Source organism: Bos indicus x Bos taurus, chromosome 8 (genome assembly GCF_003369695.1).
Source record: "Bos indicus x Bos taurus breed Angus x Brahman F1 hybrid chromosome 8, Bos_hybrid_MaternalHap_v2.0, whole genome shotgun sequence".
NCBI classification, from domain to species: Eukaryota; Metazoa; Chordata; class Mammalia; order Artiodactyla; family Bovidae; genus Bos; species Bos indicus x Bos taurus.
In genome coordinates, this window is record NC_040083.1 from 111,190,614 (window position 1) to 111,210,963 (window position 20,350).

The 20,350-nt window shown below is 58.7% G+C and overlaps 1 protein-coding gene across 6 annotated transcripts in view; it reads left to right on the forward strand.

Moving 5' to 3' along the window:
- EIPR1 (EARP complex and GARP complex interacting protein 1) overlaps positions 1-20,350 on the forward strand; it is a 76,522-nt gene that overhangs the window by 40,667 nt on the left and 15,505 nt on the right. For all 6 annotated transcript variants that reach the window (XM_027550708.1, XM_027550709.1, XM_027550711.1 and 3 more), the window contains 3 exons: positions 955-1,111; positions 9,990-10,089; positions 17,949-18,085. In XM_027550708.1, coding sequence (XP_027406509.1) covers positions 955-1,111; positions 9,990-10,089; positions 17,949-18,085 — 394 coding nt within the window. The remainder of the gene's footprint in view (positions 1-954; positions 1,112-9,989; positions 10,090-17,948; positions 18,086-20,350) is intronic.

The following is a 20,350-nucleotide window of genomic DNA, read 5'->3' on the forward strand; positions in this document are numbered from 1 at the left end:
GTTCTTGGTTGATTCGTTTGGTGTTTAGATTGAAGGGCCGGCGCATGTAGTGAGAAGTGGGACATTTGCTAATGTGTGGTAAGGTCCTCCCACCCCCCGCCTTAATTTTTGTGTAGGAATTACTGCTCACGGGGCGTTGTTTTCTACAATTATTTCATATTTTTCACTTGATACCAATTACTGTTTAATGTTGAAGCCTATTCATTGTTTTATTACCATTTATTAAAGACCGTTTTTAAAGGGGAAGGTGTTTAGCACATGTGCTGTTCAGAACCAAGCAGCAAATTTTGGAAGAGTTTATATTTAGGAGTTTGTGGTTCAGCTTTTAATCATATAATGTTAAATCTGTTTCTTTTGTCTCATTTGTGTCTTTTCATCTTATTTTGTGTCTCACTGCAAAAATCTGTTCACAAAAGAGGACTTGTTTAGAGGGCATAAACCTGGAGCTGGCGTGCTCCTTGCAGAGGGGACCCTCCTCTCTGTCCACACAGGGGTCTTGCGTCAAGGTCGGGCCCCACGCTGCTCTCTGCCAGGGCTTGGCCTGTGGCCCCCGGCCCGCGCTCACGGCTTCAGTGGACCGGGGGTCTGCACCCCCACTGACACCATTTAACACATATGTGTGAGCGCTGCACACGTGCTCCCCCACCCTCGAGTCTGGTGTCTCGCGGGGCTTCCAGGAAAAATGTGTTTGATGCGGGCCTCTGCACTCGCAGTGATTATAGCTTTAGCTGCACAACCCCCCCTCCGCCCCGTCTCCCTCCCTTGTTTGAAGAACTATTGAAGAAGAACAGGAGGAGATCGATTTTGAGGAAATTAAATTTTCTTCGGCAGAAGGATGATGTGGGAGCAGGGGATCAGGGGCTTGAGCTGCGTGGCTGGTCCGGTTTCTCGGGGCAGGGGTGCAGGCTGGGGGGCAGCATGCTTTGCTGACGTCTCCCTCGTCCTGTCCCGCAGCCGCAGACAGCAAAGTGGTGACCTGCGCCGCTGTGTGGAGGATGCCCTTGGAGCTGGAGCCCGGCGGCCAGGACTCCCCCGAGGATGCTGCAAGCCCCGCACACGCCCTGGAGCTGCTCTGTCACCTGGAGCCTGCGGCCCGCGGCAGCACTGCCTGGTAGGCCTCGCCCCGTGTCCCCCTGCAGAGGCCACTCTGTGCAGAGGGGACGCCAGCAGCTTGCCTTCGCTCTGTTTAGTGCCAGTTGTTCTCCAGATGACGCATCTCCGAGGGCCCTGCTGTACACACTCTGAGCGGAGCTGTGTCCCGGGCCTCTCCCGCTAACGTCAGTCCTGCTGGTACCTGCCGGGAGGACGGTCGGGCGCCGGCCAGCCCTGAAGCACTCCAGTGCTTTCTGCCTCACAAGTGCACGTCTACCCAGCCATCCTGTGCGTGAACTGACCTGTCGCCTTGGGCACGTCCACCCAGCGTCCTGTGCGTGAACTGACCTGTCGCCTTGGGCCGAAGGCTTGTGCTGTCACCTTCTGGGGACCCCGTGGACGCCCCTGCGCGGGTCACGCTGTGTCCCAAGCCCTTGGAGGCTTTGTACCAAATTTATTTCCCCAAATGTCCCACGCAGGGTCAGGACAGAGAGACGCCACCACCTCCCTCAGGCTCCCTGGCGTGTGGCTGCCCGTGTCCGTGGTGACAGGGTGGCTGTGCCTCTGGGGTGACACACAGACCGACCTCAGAACACGCCCAGCTCTCCCCTCAAGAAGCCATGTTTCCTAGACGCGACTGAGGGAACGTGCCCTTGTGATGAGTGTGCATGTTACAACAGGAGTTGTTGTCCTTGATACAGTAGCACTCCCGAGTGTGCGTGTGCATGCACAGTCCCTTCTCAGCCACCCCCGCCAATTAAACGCATCTAGTCCAGCAGGTGACTATTAGGCACCCGTTGCACACCCTGCCTTGCTCCAGGGTGATGGGGCTGGGGACCTGTCCTCCAGGAGTCAGGCTGTCTCTGGGGGGACGTGGTGTCAACATCTACCCGAGACCCAGGCGGGCGGGCGGGGCGCAGGCTGCAGTCATGAGCCCTGTGCATGGGCCTCAAGGGAAGAGACACTCATGAATTGGCGAGGGGGTCTCTGAGGAGGTGACGTCTGGAGCTGGGGCTGATCCTGGTTTCCACCGTCTCCCCATCTGGGGGTGGGAGGCCTGTCAGCCTTGGGGTGGGGGAGGGGTGTCAGCGCGTACTAGGCCGCACAGGTCTCTCCTGCCCAGGGGATGAGCCGACTGTGCAGCAGAGGTGTGAGGGCCTGTCCTGTCCTCCAAGGCAGAGCCGCCCTGCACCCCACACGGAGCTGTTTGGAGGTGCGTCTCAGACGGCAGCCCCGTCAACAGCCCCATCTCCCCAGGAAGTGTTTGCACATGTGTGTGTGGTCCTGCTCGAGGAGGACCCAGGGGGATGGACAGCCCGTGGACGCATCCTCGTGGAAGCACCTCTGGGTCTGCAGCCTTGGGCTGCTGTGAGCTGACTCTGAACAGTCTGTGAGCACCCGCGTCTCTGCTCCCCTGCCCAGCACCCAGGGGCAGCTGCTGGCCGGGCAGCGCTGTGTCAGCATTGTGGAGGCAGGGGCTGTGCCTGGGGTGTGTGTGGGCCCCGTCTCGGTGCCCTCGCTGGCACGTGGGGCGGCTGCACCTTCTCTGAAGTGTCTTCAGTCCAGTCAGTTTCCTCCTAACACACAAACTTGAGTCTGGAGAGCTGTGGGGGTGAGGGATGCTGCTGGTGGTCACGTGCGGCCGGCGGTGGTTCCGTTCCTTTGTTTTCTTTTCTGACTTGTTATCTGTGCTGAGAGCTGATCTCAGAGTGGGGCTCCCAGCCGTCCTGACCGTCAGCCACTGCTGCCCGTGGGGGCGTGCAGGAGCACTGCACAGTCCCAGGGCCTCAGAGCGTGGCTCTGTTCACCGGCCGAGGCGTGGGCTCCTGTCCTCAGGGCCACTGAGCTTGTTCTGTCCCAAGCAGCCGAGACTCTGGGCGGACGGCCCCCATGTCTCCACCGCAACAGTCATGGTTGGGCAGTGCCTGGCGGCTGATGCTCGTGTCCTGAGGCCCCTCCAGGGACTGGCCAGAGCTGAGGGGGGACATTCTAGAGGGCCTGTGACTCTGTGTGCTTGGTGGGCATATGCTGCTACATGGGGGACCGAGTGCTGACGTGTTGCATGTGGGCCTGGTTTCTTGTGCTCACCTGTCCCAGGTGGTGGTAGGGTGACTGGAAAGTCACCAGTTTCTCTAGAGCAGGTCTCCATTCCTGCAAAGGAGGTGACGTTTCTGGTTGTGGCGGGGCCCCTGGATTTGTGGTATTGTCTGTAAGTGAGGAAGTGAAGGGGCTGGTGTAACGTGCCCCCCAGACCCTTCGGGGCCTGACTCCTGCCTGTGGGGACACAGGTCCTGACGTCGCCTGGAGGACTGCCTGGGGACCTGCAGCCCTAGTCTCCCGTGGGCTCACTGTTGCCTCCTCAGAGAGGCTCTTCCTAATGGTTCTCTCCAGATGACCCCTGCTCACCCCCACTCAGGCCCTTCTGTCGTTTTGCACGATTTCATCTTTTATCGCAGCCGTCGCTGCTCCCTGGTGCTCCACTGCGCTCATACTTGCGTGGCTTTCTGTGTAGGCTGAGTTGCTTTCATGGAGGGGACCTCAGCACCAAGGACAGCGCCTGGAGCGCAGCTGCTCGGGTGCTGTGGGAGAGGGGCGAATTCAGCACCAAGGACAGCCCCTGGTGCTGCGGGAGAAAAGGGGGAGAATTCAGCACCAATGACAGCTCCTGGTGCTGCAGGAGAAAAGGGGGAGAATTCAGCACCAAGGACAGCGCCTGGTGCTGTGGGGAGAGAGGGAGCGAATTGGGGCCACAGTGACGACGCTGAGTCCTGATTTGGCCCTGGGGGGCAGGGTTTACGCACATCACCTCTTGAGTTTCTCACAGCGACCCCATAAGCGGGAACCACCACAGACCCACCGAGTTCCCCGGGCTCCTGCAGCCCACCTGTTCTCTGTTCACCCCAGTGTCTCTTGCAGCCTCGTGAGGGGGAGGTGTTTGGGAACACGGCAGGCAAGAGCAGGAAGGGGTGGCGGTCTCCTTCGCCGGCTCCCATGAGGTCTTGGCAGTATCACGGTCGCCATTGGCTGGAGCGCTGAGTAGCCTCCACGGGTGACTCGGCCCTGCGTCTCCTCCCAATGCTGGAGAGGCTCTCGGGTTGCTGAGGGGGTGCACTTCAGCTGCGGGCCCATCCCCCCGCCGACCCGGGGAGCAGAGTCCAGGTGGTGGGAGCAGGGCTGCTTCCCAGGTGATGTACAGGGGGCAGGCACACAGATCATGGGGTCCCGTGGGTGGTGAGCATCTGCTTAAAGGAGGCATCACTGAGATCAGAGCCCAGCAGCTTTGGGGATGGAATACGGTTATGACAGTTGGCTGCAGCCCCCTTCCCATGCACCCTGCTTCTCCCTTGAGTGGAGGGGCCGAGACGGCTGGGGAGCCTCACCCCAGGGTCATGCTGGGTCTCCCTCAGGTCCTCCCAGATGCTCCTGGCCGTTGATGGGGGACCACTGGCCTTTTCTTTCTGTGCCAGCTTTTAGGGGAAGTTCCCTCTTCAGTGTAGGTGGAGGTAAATGTCACACTGACATGCCAGCCCGGCTGAGGGGTCGGGGATCCCGGAAGGTGGTGTCCACGTTACTGGCCTCATAGGAGGAGGAGAAAGGCGGGTGTTGGGGTTGAGCGTGGAGGCAAACACAAGAAGAGAAGCTTGGGCATGTCCCTGAGCACTTGCGGTGGCTTGGCCAGAAGAAGGGATGGGGCCTCACCTCTGGTTTTGTGGCTCTCGTTTCAGTCCACGTAATGGAGGGGTTTGCTTTGGTTCAGGTGAATGTTACACACAGTGAATTCTAAGCCATCCTTAATATCTTCCAAAGCTGTCCCAGAGGATAAGTAGAGAAGATGTTTTAAGTTTTCAGAGAGCTGATGGTGTGACTCTGCTGTCAGTGAGGGTGGAAAGGTCTCTGTGGTTACGACAGCATCATCATGGGAGACTTAGTGGGTTTTTATAAGATCCGCGTGTGTGCTTCCTCTCTCACCCCACCTGGAGTCCTTAGGTGTAAAGCTTATGAACTGGAGCTGAGAAGTTGCTCTCCTGCTGGAGTGGTCTCTGAGCTTTGAGAGAAGCCTGGAAAGATGCCTGTGTGTGTGTATTAAGTCACTTCAGTCGTGTCCGACTCTGTGGCCCCATGGACTGTAGCCCACCAGGCTCCTCTGTCCATGGGGTTCTCCAGTCAGGAATACTCACACGGGTTGCCATGCCGCCCTCCAGGGGATTTCCTGGCTGAGGGACTGAACCTGAGTCTCTGTGTCTCCTGCATCGGCAGCAGTTCTTCACCACTAGCGCCCCTGGGAAGCCTCACGGCCCTTACTTTGTACAGGGAAGAACAGTTGGTGATCTCACAGGGCAGCGTAAAGACGCCCTCCCCTTTCCCTGTGGCCAACGTCTCCACGTCAAACGGGATGGTTGTCAGAGCCACCCTGCGGGAGGAGGACAGGACAGGAGCCCCAGGGGGTGGTGTCCATCGGCTCCATGTCCACCCTGTGTTGTGATGGGGCCTCAGACAAGCCCACCCAGGGGGCTTCTGGGGAGGGCAGGTCTTCCCACCCGCACACCGTCCGTGGCTGGACTCTCAGTGTGAGGGTGTCTTTCTGTTGAGCCCTGCACGTGGGTGATGGACCAGTAAGTCTGTGCAGGCAAGCGGCGTTAGAATAAACACAGACCTTCAATAAGTAACTCACTGGTGCCCAGATCCACACACCCCTCTGTTCTCAGGAAGGGGTCCCTGGCTGGGCATACATCTTCGTGTCACTACAAGTGTCCACATGTCACAGCCACAGGAAACCTCGCATCCATAGATTTGATCAAAGGGGGCTTCCTGACTTAATGGTGTAACTCTTAAAGTGGTCTTTTTTGAAAAAAAAATCTTTATAGCATTTATGAAAAGCTAACTTACATTTTGCTGTGAATTTTTGAGCAGGAAGAATTCATCAGGTTGCCAAATCTGTGTATTTTTAGAGAGAGATATATAAATTGAGGAAATAATGTATTACATTCTTCTTGTAAAAGGTTTTCAAAACTTGGCTGGTAACCACTGATACAGTCACCAATGACTTAATAGATGTGTTTCTTATTGAAGGTTTTCCCGTTTTCAGTAAAGTAACAAACAGGAGGGTTTCGGAGCACCACTGGAGCAGTGGTCCTCGCCTAGCTCTCGTGCGCTCTGTCTTCAGCTCCATGGCACGTGGTAACTGCCGTCTCACGTGTCTCGTATTCGGTGGTCTCTATCCTTCTAGCAGCTGTGCTGGCCTGACAGCCCTCCTGCCTGCCAGAAGGGGCTTCAGGGGGTAGGTTGAAGAGGTAAATGATGTGGACTAAAAGTAGTCGTAGCTCAGCTGGTAATGAATCTGCCTGCAGTGCAGGAGACCCATGTTCAATCCTTGGGTCAGGAAGATCCCCTGGAGAAGGAAAGGGCAACCCACTGCAGTATTCTTGCCTGGAGAACCCCACAGACAGAGGAGCCTGGCGGGCTTCAGTCCGTGGGGTCGCAAGAGTTAGACACGACTTAGCGACTAAACCGCCACCAAAGTAATCTTCCACGGAGGTCGTTTTAAGAGTTTCTCAGCGTCCACAGAGTGTCCTTAGCCCAGGCGTCGAAACCTAGCGTGTGAGTCACTCATTTTGGAACCACTTGTCTGAGGAAGAGAAGTGTGTTTTGTTTGATCACGTGCGGCCGGCCTGTGAGATCAGGACCCTTGCTCCTGCTATCCTGGCCTTGTTAACTGCACAGAGAGCTTTTGTTTCTCTCGCTTGGGTTTATTTGCAGAGACGGCCCTTTCCTCGTGTTTCTCTCTCAGTGATAATGAGGGGGTGCAGTGTACATACATTAGGTGGTGCTGTCTGGCTCCTGACTTGTTAATACAGCTTTATGTCACTCACACCTATGGAGAGAGAGTGAAAAAGCAGAAACATGGGTGACTTTTATGAACAAAGAAATAAATGCCCTAGTTTGGAGCAGCAAGTGTGGCAGAAACTCTGGGTCATTTTCCTATGTTTATAGCGCTGGTTCCCTGGTGATGATGTGTGATGCAGTAGAATTTCCTTTTTTATTGCACTTCGCATGCCCTGCTTATTCCCGCCTTTCTCGATCACAGGGCTTGCTCCCTGTAAACCCACCGCACGTACTGTCAGATGCGTCACCCCCGGGTGGACAGTAAACAGCAACTGTGCTCAGTGGCTGGGCCCGAGTGAGAGGGGGCGTCTCCTCTGGGGACAGTCCTGTCTGTGTGCACCTCAGGCCCGCTCTTTTTTAGCAAGGACCCCGATCGCCTGGCCGTGCCGACTGTCTGGAGACGGACACACACACACCCTGGGTTTGTTGCTTCCATGGGGGCAGAAGTTGTAGGACAAAAGGGAGACGCCTGGGAGGAGCACAGTGGGAAGGTGGGGGCCGGGAGCCGGGTGAGGCTGGCAGGAGGAGCACAGTGGGAAGGTGGGGGCCGGGAGCCAGGTGAGACTGGCAGGAGGAGCACAGTGGGAAGGTGGGGGCCGGGAGCCGGGTGAGGCTGGCAGGAGGAGCGCAGTGGGAAGGTGGGGGCCGGGAGCCGGGTGAGGCTGGCAGGAGGAGCGCAGTGGGAAGGTGGGGGCCGGGAGCCGGGTGAGACTGGCAGGAGGAGCGCAGTGGGAAGGTGGGGGCTGGGAGCCGGGTGAGGCTGGCAGGAGGAGCGCAGTGGGAAGGTGGGGGCCGGGAGCCCGGTGAGGCTGGCAGGAGGAGGCGAGGGTGCGGGGCGTGTTTCCTCAGTTGTGACCGTGCGGGACGGTCCACACGTCAGGACCGCGGTCGCCCTGCTCAGTGGCTTGAAAAGTGCACTCGTTTTACCTTCTGATCCTCAGTCCTGGTTTTCCTTGATGCGCCTTTGAGTCGCCCCCTCTGTGTGTGCTCCTGTGGGGTTTGGTTTCTTCTTATAGTTTTCAATAGTGAGCTGCCCCGAGTCACCCATCATGTCAGGTTTGGCAGACACAGGTCCCGACCACAGCCTCCCCCAAACATGCCGGGTGCCGGCCCCTTTCCCGTCTGTTTGGGGCCTCTCTGCAGGTCCTGTGTGGGAGCCGGGGCTGTGGCAGCAGTGAGAACGTGTCCCAGACCTGGATCGGCATGTCTACCTCTCCTTCCGTGCCCTCCTCGAGGCCTCACACCTGGGTTAGACAGAGCCCAGGTTTCCAGCGCACGGGCTCTCTCCCCCTCCCAGGACAGTTGGTGGCTTTCTCCTTAGTCTCGGCTCTTTCACAGGAAGTTAACAAACTGTTATTGACGTGATTCATGTCGGTTTTCTGAGGTACCTGTGTTTTCCTTCTGCTTTTCTACTTTGGGCATCTCTGGTCATACAGATGGGCTGCCCACGGGGCACAGCAGTAAAGAATCCGCCTGCAATGTGGAAAACTCTGGTTCAACCCCTGGGTGGGGAAGGTCCCCTGGAGAAAAGAATGGCTACTCACTCCAGTCTTCTTGCCTGGAGAGTCCCATGGACAGAGGAGCCTGGTGGGCTGCAGTTCATGGGGTCACACAGATTTGGACCTGACTGAGTGACCGAGCAGCAGGCACTGTTGTGATAAAAGTCGTAACAGCTCACTGACAGTCTTGAGGGGTCGTACTAGGGAGGTGCCCCCGGTCGGTCGGTATCGTGTTCTGTGTGGAAGAGAAGCCGTGAGGGTCTCCATTGGTGTCTGCAGTGGTCACGTGTGGGAGGATGTGAAATGAAGCTCTCTTCGTAAGCTCGGAAGAATTTCATTAGGGAAGACAGAAATCCCTGTGGTCACACTGAAAAATTCTCAGCCTCTTCATGGTTTTATCGCTCGGGCGATGTGATTTTTATCTTGTTGGTTGTTCAGATACGCATTCGTCAGTTAAGACGGCTTTGGCTGCAGGTGACAGGAAACCCTGGCTCACGTGGGCTGAGACAGAAGGACGTGGTCTGCCGTCTCGGGCCTGGCGGGTGACCAGGGCTGTCAGCTTTGCCCTCCCAGGAGGGGGCAGTGGAAGATGTGGGCACCACCCACCTGGGCCCCTTCAGACCCAGCCCCCAGCAGGCCGCCCAGCATCTCAGCGGCCAGGGTCTGTCAGCTGTCTGTGCCTCAGGTCCTGGGAGAAGGCGTCAGCAGTGCCTCAGCTCAGGTGCCCTGATGAAACCCACGGCTGGACTGCTCACAGTTCCCGGGGCTGGAGAGCTGGGGTCAGGGTGTGGGCAGGTCAGGGGCTGAGTGGGCTCTTTTCCCAACTGGCAGGTGGCCGCTGTTCACCAGACAGTAAGAGAGAGATGGAGACGCAGAGAGAAACGGAGACGCAGAGCGAGACGGAGACGCGGAGAGAGACGGAGACAGAGAGAGACGGAGACGCAGAGAGACGGAGACGGAGAGAGAGATGCGGAGATGGAGAGAGACGGAGAGGCGGAGAGAGATGGAGACACGGGGAGAGACGGGGACGCAGAGAGAGACAGAGACGCAGACGCGGAGAGAGACGGAGAGAGAGACAGAGACACGGAGAGACGGAGACGCAGAGAGAAACGGAGATATAGAGATGGAGACGCAGACGCGGAGAGAGGCGGGGACGCGGAGAGAGGCGGGGACGTGGAGAGAGACGGAGATATAGAGACGGAGATGTATAGGAAGAGAGAAGTAGAGAGACAGAGACATATATACACAGAGACAGGGAGCCTGGGAACTGGTGTCAGTCCACACCAGGGCACTTACCCCATCACAGGGGCCCATCCTCCCGACCTCAGTGAACCCTGGGGAGGGATGTGGGCACTCAGGCCTCAGGAGCATGGTAGCTGCGCCGGGTCACTGCCCCAGGTCACGCTGCCTCCCCCTGCTGACGGGGGCTGGGCCGGGCCTAGCTGAGGGCCATGTGTCCGAGCTCCGGGCCTCGGGGTGGGCACCTCGTAACTCTGGGCTCCCTCCTTCCCACAGCGTCGCCTGGGAGCCCGCGGGAGACGGGAAGAGGGTCATCTCGCTGGCCGACAATCACATCCTGCTGTGGGACTTGCAGGAAAGCTCCAGCCAGGCCATGGTGAGTAACTCAAGCCACGAGGTTTCTGTCCTCTGTCTTCCTGATTAGACCCTTCAGGCGAGTTCAGAATACACTCCTCGGTTCATACATGTTTAGAATCTTGACACTGATTTTGAAATCACTAAGAAACGGACTGGATCATTGTCATTCAGATGACTGACTGACTGTCTCTTTCAGGCAAAAAGATTCCGATTCTGGTCTCAGGGCCGGGTGCAAATATGACAAGGAACCTGGATGTTGACAAAACTCTCCCCTTTGGCTGTAATTTGCCCTGAATCGTAGTCTTCTGTTTCAAGTGTGAATCTTTTTAATGAAGGGTTTCCAACATGTATTTGGTTAAATACATGCTCCTCCTTTCAGAGAGGAGCATTCATGACACAAAGGTTTCCTGGTCATGAAAATAACTGTTGACCGTGACCCGCTGGCCCGTCAGCGTCTCAGGGTGTGGCTGTCGGGCGCGTCCGCCTTTCCGTCTGGGTGGCCGTGGCCATCGTCCTGCCCTGTCAGGCGCCCGTGTGTCCCCTGAGGTCTCGCCCTGCGGCTCGGGGGCAGCTCTGCTACAGGGTCCTGACCAGAAGGCGGCGTCTCCCCCGACGGCCCGTTCACCCCCAGACCTGCTCAGTGCTATGCGCCAGGCTTCTTGGGAACCAGTCTGGCTTTCACATACTCCTCACCTCAAAGAGTGTGTCTTTTAGAGACTAAATATTCTACCCATTGGTAGGTATTTTTTCATATATGATTCCTTAAAATGTCCTCTTATCAAATGTCTTGTTTGACATGGATTCATAATTTCAGTGCATTTGTTTGTCGAAGCCGCAACTCTGGAGAGAAGGTGAAGCACTTTGACACGACAACGGCTCTAATGCCCCCCATGCCTGGGGCCCCACTGCCGCCCCCCGGCGTGTGAGAGGCGCGCCTCTGGGAGACCCGTTCAGGGGCCATGTTCGCCTTCTGTCCGTCCGTGCCTGGGACGCGTGCTCAGCTCTCTTGCCCCATGTCTTCCCTTCTGGGTTGAGGTCGCATGTGTAGTGATGGGTCGTTATCGACACATGGCCTAGAAGTCAGACTCGTCCCAGTGTGGAGTGACCTGTCCACATACAGAAACCGCGCGACCGGAAGCACTTCTCTCAGGCTTCAGTGGGAAGTTAGGAGTCAGCTGGTTTCCCCAGCACAGTCATAATCCTTCAGGAAAGCACTGTCTTTATTAAAATTAAGAAAAAAATAAGATGTCTCTTTATCCTGGAGCAGAAAGCAGATTTCACCCAAACTGAGGCCCAACGGGAACCTGAGGGGAGCTGGCTCCCGGCATGGCCCTGTGGGCCCCGAGTCCAGGTCGACGCCTCCACAGTCCCCCCATCCCTCCGCCTTCCAGGGTACTCGGCAGGGCATCCAGACCAGAGTCCAGGGTGCCCCCTCCTGCTCCCTGCCCCCGCCTGCGCTCAGGGGGCTGGCTGTTCCCTGAGACCACCCTTGAGCCCAGAAAGGGACATGGCTGTCCTGTGAGGGTGCCGGGCCTCATGGTAGCGCTGGGCAGGACGCCAGCCCTGGTCCGGGGATGTGCGGAGTGACCGAGCGGCCACCGCCCCCGGCAGGCGACGCCCGGGGGGGTGTTAGGAGTCCACTGCTCTGGGGCCCCCACTTTGTGGGCCTGTTCAGTCATCAAAGTGTGAACAGCTCTTCAGACCCTCCGTCGTCTCAAAATGCTTTTACTGTAGGGTGATTAATCTGTAACTGATTTTCTGCAGGGACCAATTTCGTTTCTCTCCCCTTTTTTTATCTGCTGTCAGCAGTTCTGTCGATACCACTTTGCGACCCCGGGGCTGGAGTATTTAATACCGAAACCTTCCTATCGATTCCAGCCATCTTCACACCCAGCTCCTCAATTTTTGTCCTTATTGTTTGAGGATATTGCCTTCTGCGGTGAATCTAATCTTATGCTCACTGCATCATTACCTTTTGCAATTAAATCAGAGGCTCTCTGCCATTTGTAATCATTAGCAGAGCCCCAGGGAGGCCTGGAGGGGGTGCTCCAGGGGTACTGGGACCCCAAGGTGGTGCCCGCCGATTTGGGTCTGCGTGTGCTCACGCCCGGGTTCTAGGGCTTTCCCCGGCTGTGGGAAGAACTAGCTTCCGCGGGGCGGAAGGGCGGCTGGCGTCACCTGCATACAGGCCTGAGGGCCGGTGCCCAGGGGAGCACTTCCTGGGAGGAAGAGAACAGGCTTCAAGGACATTGTGTGCTTCCAGAAACCTCTAGTGCAGGTTTAAAACATGCTGTAGGAGGCCGCAGCCCACGCCGATGGGGAGTCGCTCCCCGCAGCCCTGCCTGCTGTGCCCACGCCCAGGGCCAGCTCACTGCCCAGGGCCAGAGGCTCAGGGTGCAGCCCAGCCTCCCCGCCTCCTCGCCCACGACCCCCCTTCCCTCAGCTTCCTGGGCTCCGCGTGTGGCCAGTGGGGAGGAGGGCCGGCTCCCGGAGCCCCCAGGTTAAAAGTGGAAGGCACAGAGAGCCCGTCTCTCCAGCACCTTGCTCGTGGCTCCTCAGTGGGACAGAAACACCTGTTATCTTCTCGCCCATCTCGGCCAAAGACCTTAAATCCGCCCTCACAGCCTTCCCTGTTTGGAGTCTGTTTGGAGATCACACCGCGTCGGTGGGTGTCAGACACGGTTTCTGTCCACGAGGAGGGGCTGGCTTTTGGTGCCACAGAGGGAAGCCCTTCTCGCTCTTCTTCCTGCAGTGTCAGGCCTGCTTGAAATGAACTGCAGACACGTCGAAAATGACCTCGGGCTCCTCACCTTTGCTGGCACCTGCTGCTGTGCGTGCATTTCCTAAACATGGGGACTCTGGTTTCCAGGAGGCCGCTCTCAAAACCTGTGGAGCCAGAGCACTCCTGGGGGGCAGAGTCCTTCACGGGTGTGGGAGCCACCAGCCTTGCTGGGTCTCAGGCCGTCGTGGGCCGGGGCGTGGCACGCAGCGGGTAGCCCTCCTGCCCTGTGACCCCGGGGTGGGGGTGGGGGCGGTGGGGCCCTTTCTTCCCCCTTCTGAAGGCAGCGATGGGCCTGGGGTGTCCTGCCGAGTTGCACTCCCAAGACAGTCCTGAGGCCCCTCCCTGGGCCCAGAAGACAGCGCCCCCTGTCCCTTCCCCTGGGTCCCTGAAGGCAGAGCAGAGCTGGGGGCAGGGGTGGTGCTTTTTAGGGGTTCGTCTTGTTGAATCCTCATAGCCTTGGGGGCAGATTCTTTGATATCTGTCTTACAAATGAGACACAGGAGAGAAAGCCAGGCCTTAGAGAGATGCAGTAACTCGTGGTCACTCACTGGGAAAGTGGGGACCCGCTCGGGTGTCCGGCTCAAAGGGGGGCTGCCCTTCCCTGAAGGCACCCCTGATGGCGTCGGCTCAGAGGGGCATCCTGGGTGTGTCGGTGAGAACTCAGTTGGCTGCAGGACATAAGAAGTGACTTAGATAGGAGGTTTTATTGTCTGCTGAAACAGGTGGGGGAATACAGCTCCCCGGGGTTGGTTAATTCAGGGTCTTCATCAAATCGAGGGCCCAGCGACTCTGCATGTTTCTCCTCTGCCGTGTCCGCCTGTCACTGCTTTCTGCGTCATGACCAAAAGGTGGCTGCAGAGGTTCCAGCCATCACATCCAGACTCCACAGCACCCTTGGTTTGTAATGAAAGCCTTTCCTGGAAGTCCCTTTGTCACCTTTTCATGCGTGACTGTGTGTCCAGGCCTAAACCCGTCTTGGAGAGGGGAGGAAGCCCACCAGGCCTGGCTCAGGGCTGTCAGCCCCCGCCTGGGGGCTGTGCAGGGTGTTCCAGGGAGAGGGGCTCCCACACTGGGGGCTGCTGTGTGACTGGCAGCTGGGGCCAGGCTCACGGTGGACTTGCCTGCATGGACGCGGCGTCTCTTGTGCTGGAAAGGCCACAGCCCTGCAGTTGCTTCACGTTGGTGGGGTGAGGGGGTAGGATGGTGGCGCTTGCTGATCTCTCTGATCCTGAGGGGCATGTGCTGCGCCCCAGATTCTTGAGTCCTGCCTCCTCTCCACACTGAGCTGCCCCCACTCCACGTTGAGTCCTGCCCCGTCTCTATGCTGAGTCCCGCCCCCACTCCACGCGGAGTCCTCCCTGTCTCCACGCGGAGTCCTCCCCATCTCCACGCTGAGTCCTCCCCGTCTCTGCGCTGAGTCCTGCCCCCGCTCCACGCTGAGTCCTCCCCGTCTCCGCGCTGAGTCCTCCCCGTCTCCGTGCTGAGTCCTGCCCCCGCTCCACGCTGAGTCCTCCCCATCTCCGCGCTGAGTCCTCCCCGTCTCCGCGCTGAGTCCTGCCCCCGCTCCACGCTGAGTCCTCCCCGTCTCCACGCTGAGTCCTCCCTGTCTCCACAGAGTCCTGCCCCCGCTCCACGCTGAGTCCTGCCCCGTCTCTATGCTGAGTCCTGCCCCCGCTCCACGCGGAGTCCTCCCCGTCTCCACGCGGAGTCCTGCCCCTGCTCCACGCGGAGTCCTCCCCGTCTCCACGCTGAGTCCCGCCCCCGCTTCACGCTGAGTCCTCCCCGTCTCCACGCTGAGTCCTCCCTGTCTCCATGCTGAGTCCTGCCCCCGCTCCACGCTGAGTCCTCCCCGTCTCCACGCTGAGTCCTCCCCGTCTCCACGCTGAGTCCTGCCCCCGCTCCACGCTGAGTCCTCCCCATCTCCACGCTGAGTCCTGCCCCCGCTCCACGCTGAGTCCTCCCCGTCTCCACACTGAGTCCTGCCCCTGCTCCACGCTGAGTCCTCCCCGTCTCTACGCTGAGTCCTGCCCGCGCTCCACGTTGAGTCCTGCCCCCGCTCCACGCTGAGTCCTGCCCCTGCTCCACACTGAGTCCTGCTTCTGCTCCACGCTGAGTCCTGCCCCCGCTCCACGCTGAGTCCTCCCCGTCTCCACGCTGAGTCCTTCCCCTGCTCCACATTGAGTCCTCCCCGTCTCCACACTGAGTCCTGCCCGCGCTCCACGTTGAGTCCTGCCCCCGATCCACGCTGAGTCCTGCCCCTGCTCCACGCTGAGTCCTGCTCCTGCTCCACGCTGAGTCCTCCCTGTCTCCACAGAGTCCTGCCCCTGCCCCACGCTGAGTCCTCCCCGTCTCCACGCTGAGTCCTTCCCCTGCTACACGCTGAGTCCTCCCCATCTCCACGCTGAGTCCTGCCCACGCTCCACGTTGAGTCCTGCCCCCGCTCCACGCTGAGTCCTGCCCCTGCTCCATGCTGAGTCCTTCCCCTGCTACACACTGAGTCCTCCCCGTCTCCACGCTGAGTCCTGCCCCCGCTCCACGTTGAGTCCTGCCCCCGCTCCACGCTGAGTCCTGCCCCTGCTCCATGCTGAGTCCTGCTCCTGCTCCACGCTGAGTCCTCCCCGTCTCCACACTAAGTCCTGCCCCTGCTCCACGCTGAGTCCTCCCCATCTCCATGCTGAGTCCTGCCCCCGCTCCACGCTGAGTCCTCCCCATCACCACACTGAGTCCTACCCCTGCTCCATGCTGAGTCCTGCCCCCGCTCCACGCTGAGTCCTCCCCATCTCCATGCTGAGTCCTCCCCGTCTCCATGCTGAGTCCTGCCCCCTCTCTATGCTGAGTCCTGCTCCTGGCCCAGGTCTGCCCAGTCCTGCCCCCGCTCCATACTGTGGGGCTTGGTGACGGGGATGCTGCTTGGGTCTCTGGAAACCTCATGCCGAGACTCTCCTTGAACTGCCCCCGCTGGCTTGAGTCCCAGTGTTTTGTTCGTCGGCGGTGCCTTCTCTGTTCTTGTCCTGCACCAGTCGCTCTTCTGAGAGGGTTCGGGGGAGCCTTTCATCACTCTTCCTGGACCAGGAAGCACTGAATATTTCTCTTTAATGCTGGAAGCAGATTACCGTGTGCACTGCACCCTCTGGAGTTCTTGCTGAGTTCTGTCTCCATGTCACCAGGAAACCAGAAAAAGTGATTGATTAACCTTAACAACTTGCACCATGCTGGCTGCCCCGAGTAGCCCCTTGAAAAGCTGACGGTGAGCTGTCTTTCAGGCTTTCACTAGAACCTGCCTCGCAGACGTCTTGGCACCCGTGGGCGCGGCGCTCTGCGGCCCTGCTGGTTCCTGTGGTAGAGAGAGTGGTGGAGCGGGAGCCGGACGCGTTCTGCAGGGCGGCTGTGACCTTGGGCGGGGCCCCTGCCCTCTCTGTGGGGGTCTCCACTGCTGAGTTCACGTGGGGTCTTGTCAGTTACCCATGCTCCCTGACAGGCGCCCCCGAGTTAGCGCTTCCCACTGGCCATCATGCAGTTTCTGTGGGGACCGTCAGAAGTCTGGAACCTCAAGGCTGGCGAGGCTGTGGGCTAGGGGTCTCATTGGAGAGCTCTCGGATGTGCTTGGACAGAGGGTCTGGGTTCCTCGTGGACTGTTGGCCAGAGGCCACTCAGTGTGGGTGTTGGAGGCAGGGTGTTGGTCAGTTTCGCGGCCTTTCCTTCCCTTGGAGGCCGACAGAGTCCATGTAGAGGCAGCGCGGGGAGCTTGACTGGCGGTGACGTTTGTTAAGGGTTCGACCTGGCGCTTGCTCCTGGTTATGGAGTGGGGGCCAGGGCGGGCACCCGGGAGGGCTCCCCTTGAACCCGGATGGGTGACTGTCTGCGAGCTTCCTTAGAGACGAGACGCTGTCCTGACCCTGCAGGCCTCTGTCCGGCACTCGGGGCACGGACTCCAGGTGTTCTGTCCCCGGGAGAGGAGCGCATGTGCCCGCGAGGACTAGCGCCAAGACGGGCTGGCACGAGGCCCGTCATCCACGTGGTTTGCAGAGTTGGTGAGGCGGGAAAGTGGGTTTTGGGGAGAAAGGTTTTCTGGGACAGGTTGAGACTGTCCAAGGAAGAGGTGAGGTGCATCCAGCTGGTCAGTGCCTCCTGGGCGGTGACCCCTGATGCTGCGGTCACACCGTAAGTGGGGCCCTGGATCAGAGTCATTCTTAAAGACGTCTCTGCTGTCAGACTTCTTAACTGGGCCAGGCTCCCGGGAGAGGAAGCGGGTGGTTTTCCCCAGGTTCTGGTCGAATCCCCTTGCACTGACCATCTGCCTTGTGGGCCACGCCTGGTGGGGCTGAGTCTGGGCCTGATAAATTCCTGGGGCCTCCGTCCAGCACTGCGGTGGCCACCCCGGGCCCCTCTCAGAGGTTCTGCAGGGCAAGGCTGGTATTCAGGGTTAAGTGAAGTGGGTCACGGAGGGGCGAGTGTCTGAGGGCCACAGACAAGCCTGGAGCCCCCTGTGTCCGTCCCCACCAAGTGACAGGCCTTTGTGCGGAAGATCGAGGGCGGTTGGGCAGTGGGATGGGGCGCCCGTCTCCAGGCTCTCCCAGGGCTGGTGGTCTCCAGGGTCTCCACTGTTACCTACTGGGGTTAATTAACCCCCAAGTAACAGAGCCAGAGACCCTTGAGGCCGGGCGGGGACTGTCTGAGCACGTGTGTGGTCAGGTCGTGGCCGTTGGTCCCTCGGCACCTGGGGCTTGCAGGCCCCTCCTGCCTCGTCCTTGTCTGTGGAGGAGGCTGATGCTCGGCGGTTCTGTATGATGCCTCGGATTTGAGCGGATCCTCTAATCACACAGGCAAGTCCTGTCTGAGAGCGGCTCTATTAATACCCTTGCTATTTTTTTGCTGTGCTCCATTTTATAAATGTATATATATATGTATACGTTTTTTGCAAATATGGTTCAAACATTCTTGCCTTTTAAGGGAAGAAAACAAAGACAGAGCTTCCTAATTATTTTCAATAATTATCTTCAACGATATCCTGTACAAGATATCATCTTAAACATTCTGAATAGAGTTTGAATTACTTATCTTTCCTTCTTCCTTTGAAAATATCCCCAAACCCACAGCTGGCCAGCTCAGCGTCCCTGGAAGGGAAAGGACAGCTGAAGTTCACGACGGGCCGCTGGAGCCCACATCACAACTGCTCCCAGGTGGCCACGGCGAATGACACGGCCATCCGAGGGTGGGACACGCGAACCATGAGGTCAGTGCCTGCGGACAGGACTCGCGCCTGGAGCCCCGCCCCGCCCCCATCCTCCTGGCTCGGGTCGGGTCAGCTCTGTTGGGGGCCACATGGCCGGTCTGTGTCCATCTTGGTGTTGTAGGGAGTTGCACAGCCGCCTTCCTCCTCTGACCCCGCCTTCAGTACACCAGGGGCTGTGGGTCCAAGCCCCTCACTGGTGGTCTGGCTCCTCTGGGTGCCCTTTGGCGGCCGTGGTCTCCCTTGGAGATCCGGGTCAGGCTTTCGAAGCAGCTCAGGCTCCAGACAGTGATCACGGGCTCCCGGGTCCCGTGATGGGAGACTCCAAGGTGAGGGCTGCTGTGTCTCCAGGGTGCACGCCAGGGGGTGATCACACTTTGTCACCTAAGTCATTACACAGACAGCCCACGCTGCTAACAGAGCAGAGAGAGCAGCTTCTCTGCACCAGGTGTGGTGTTGACGGGCAGAGGAGTGACGGGGTGCGCTCTGTTGTCATGGCAACGGGAGCACGGCAATCTTTTCTAAGATACAGTTTATCCCCTGAGCACACGGTAATTTATCACTAAGCTGCAGAGACGGAGGTCGGGAAATAACTCCTGTTGCCTTCAAGGGCGGGGGCACCACCTTAAATCTCGGTCCGGGGCCCCATGAAAGTGCAGGGGGTAATCCATAATCGACGTGTGTGTCTGTGCCGGGCTATGCGGGGTTTGCTGTGAGGTGCTGAAAGCTGTGGGCTCAGACTGTGGGGACTCGGGACCAGAATGCATGCCCCCAGGGCCTGTGGCCGCCTTTCCCTATTCTTAGCGTTCCTTGAAGGATGCTAAGATTTTGGGGGTCTATATGAGAACCTCAAAAGCTAAACTCGCAGACCCCAAATCCAGGGCCTGAGGGGCGGCACCCTGCAGCCCCCTTGCCCACCGTCCCTGGAGGGCGTCCCTGGGGTGCTGGGCAGTGGGTGAGCCAGGCTTTTCTCAACATGGTCTCTCTCCTGCCCACAGCCTGTGCACCTCCTCAGCCGGCTGCTTCCGGCGCTGCTCGGGGGGTGCACAGGGCTTTTGTGTTCAGGCCGCCGCGCCTAGAGCCGGCAGGAAAGCCTGGGTCAGCACTCCGCAGGCCCTGGGACCTCAGCAGGCTTGGTTTTATCCATTTCTCTACTTACGTCTCAAAATCTTGAGGCTTGGGCTTCTTGTTTTAGGAAGAAATTACTAGGCTATTGGAAAGGTACAGAATTAGAAACCGGTTCCTGATTTAAGTGGCTTTGGGCCGGAAAACCCGGCCTGGGAGCAAAGATGGAAAGGACTAAGTCGTTGCTGTGAGTGGGAGCATGGAGGTCTGGGGTGCCACTCCCCGGGAGCTGCAGGGAGCACGTGACCCAGCGCCTGCAGGAGGGGATGCTCCCCCAGAGCAGCACGCGGAGAGGACGGAATGATGGGCATGGAGCATGGAGGCCTGGGGTTTTGCTCCCCGGGAGCTGCAGGGAGCACGTGACCCAGCACCTACAGGAGGGGACGCTCCCCCAGAGCAGCACGTGGAGAGGGAGAAATGACAGGCATGTCCTGGGGCCGGGCTAGGCCTTGTCCATCCTGCTGGACGCAGGCCTCTTGTCCAAAGCCGCTGTCCCACCTCAGGATGACCGCTCCTCTGGTTTGGGTGTGTGACGTGAGAGGGGGTTGCGGTAGAGACTCAACAGTGTAATTCCACACTCTTGTGAGAGGCGGCTTGGAGCTGGGCGGTGGGGCATCAGTCAGGTCTGTGCGTGCGTGTGTGTGTGTGTGCCTGCTCTTCTGTGCACACGTGTGTGGGCATGTACACCCGTATGTGTGGGCACACACATGCGTGTGTGCTATGTGCATTGCATACATGTGTGCACACCTGCACGTATGTTGTTCTCCTCTGCACACGTGTGGGGGAATGTACACCCGTATGTGTGGACACATGTACCCGTGTGGGCACACACATGCGTGTGTGCTATGTGCATTGCACACATGTGTGCACACCTGCATGTATGTTCTCCTCTGCACACGTGTGTGGGCATGTACACCCGTATGTGTGGGTACATGTTCCCGTGCGGGCACACACATGCGTGTGTGCTATGTGCATTGCGTACATGTGTGTACACCTGCACGTATGTTGTTCTCCTCTGCACACGTGTGTGGGCATATACACCTGTATGTGTGGACACATGTACCCGTGTGGGCACACATGTGCATGTGTGCTGCGTGCGTTGTGTACACACGTGTGTGCATGCGCACACATGTGCACGTGTGC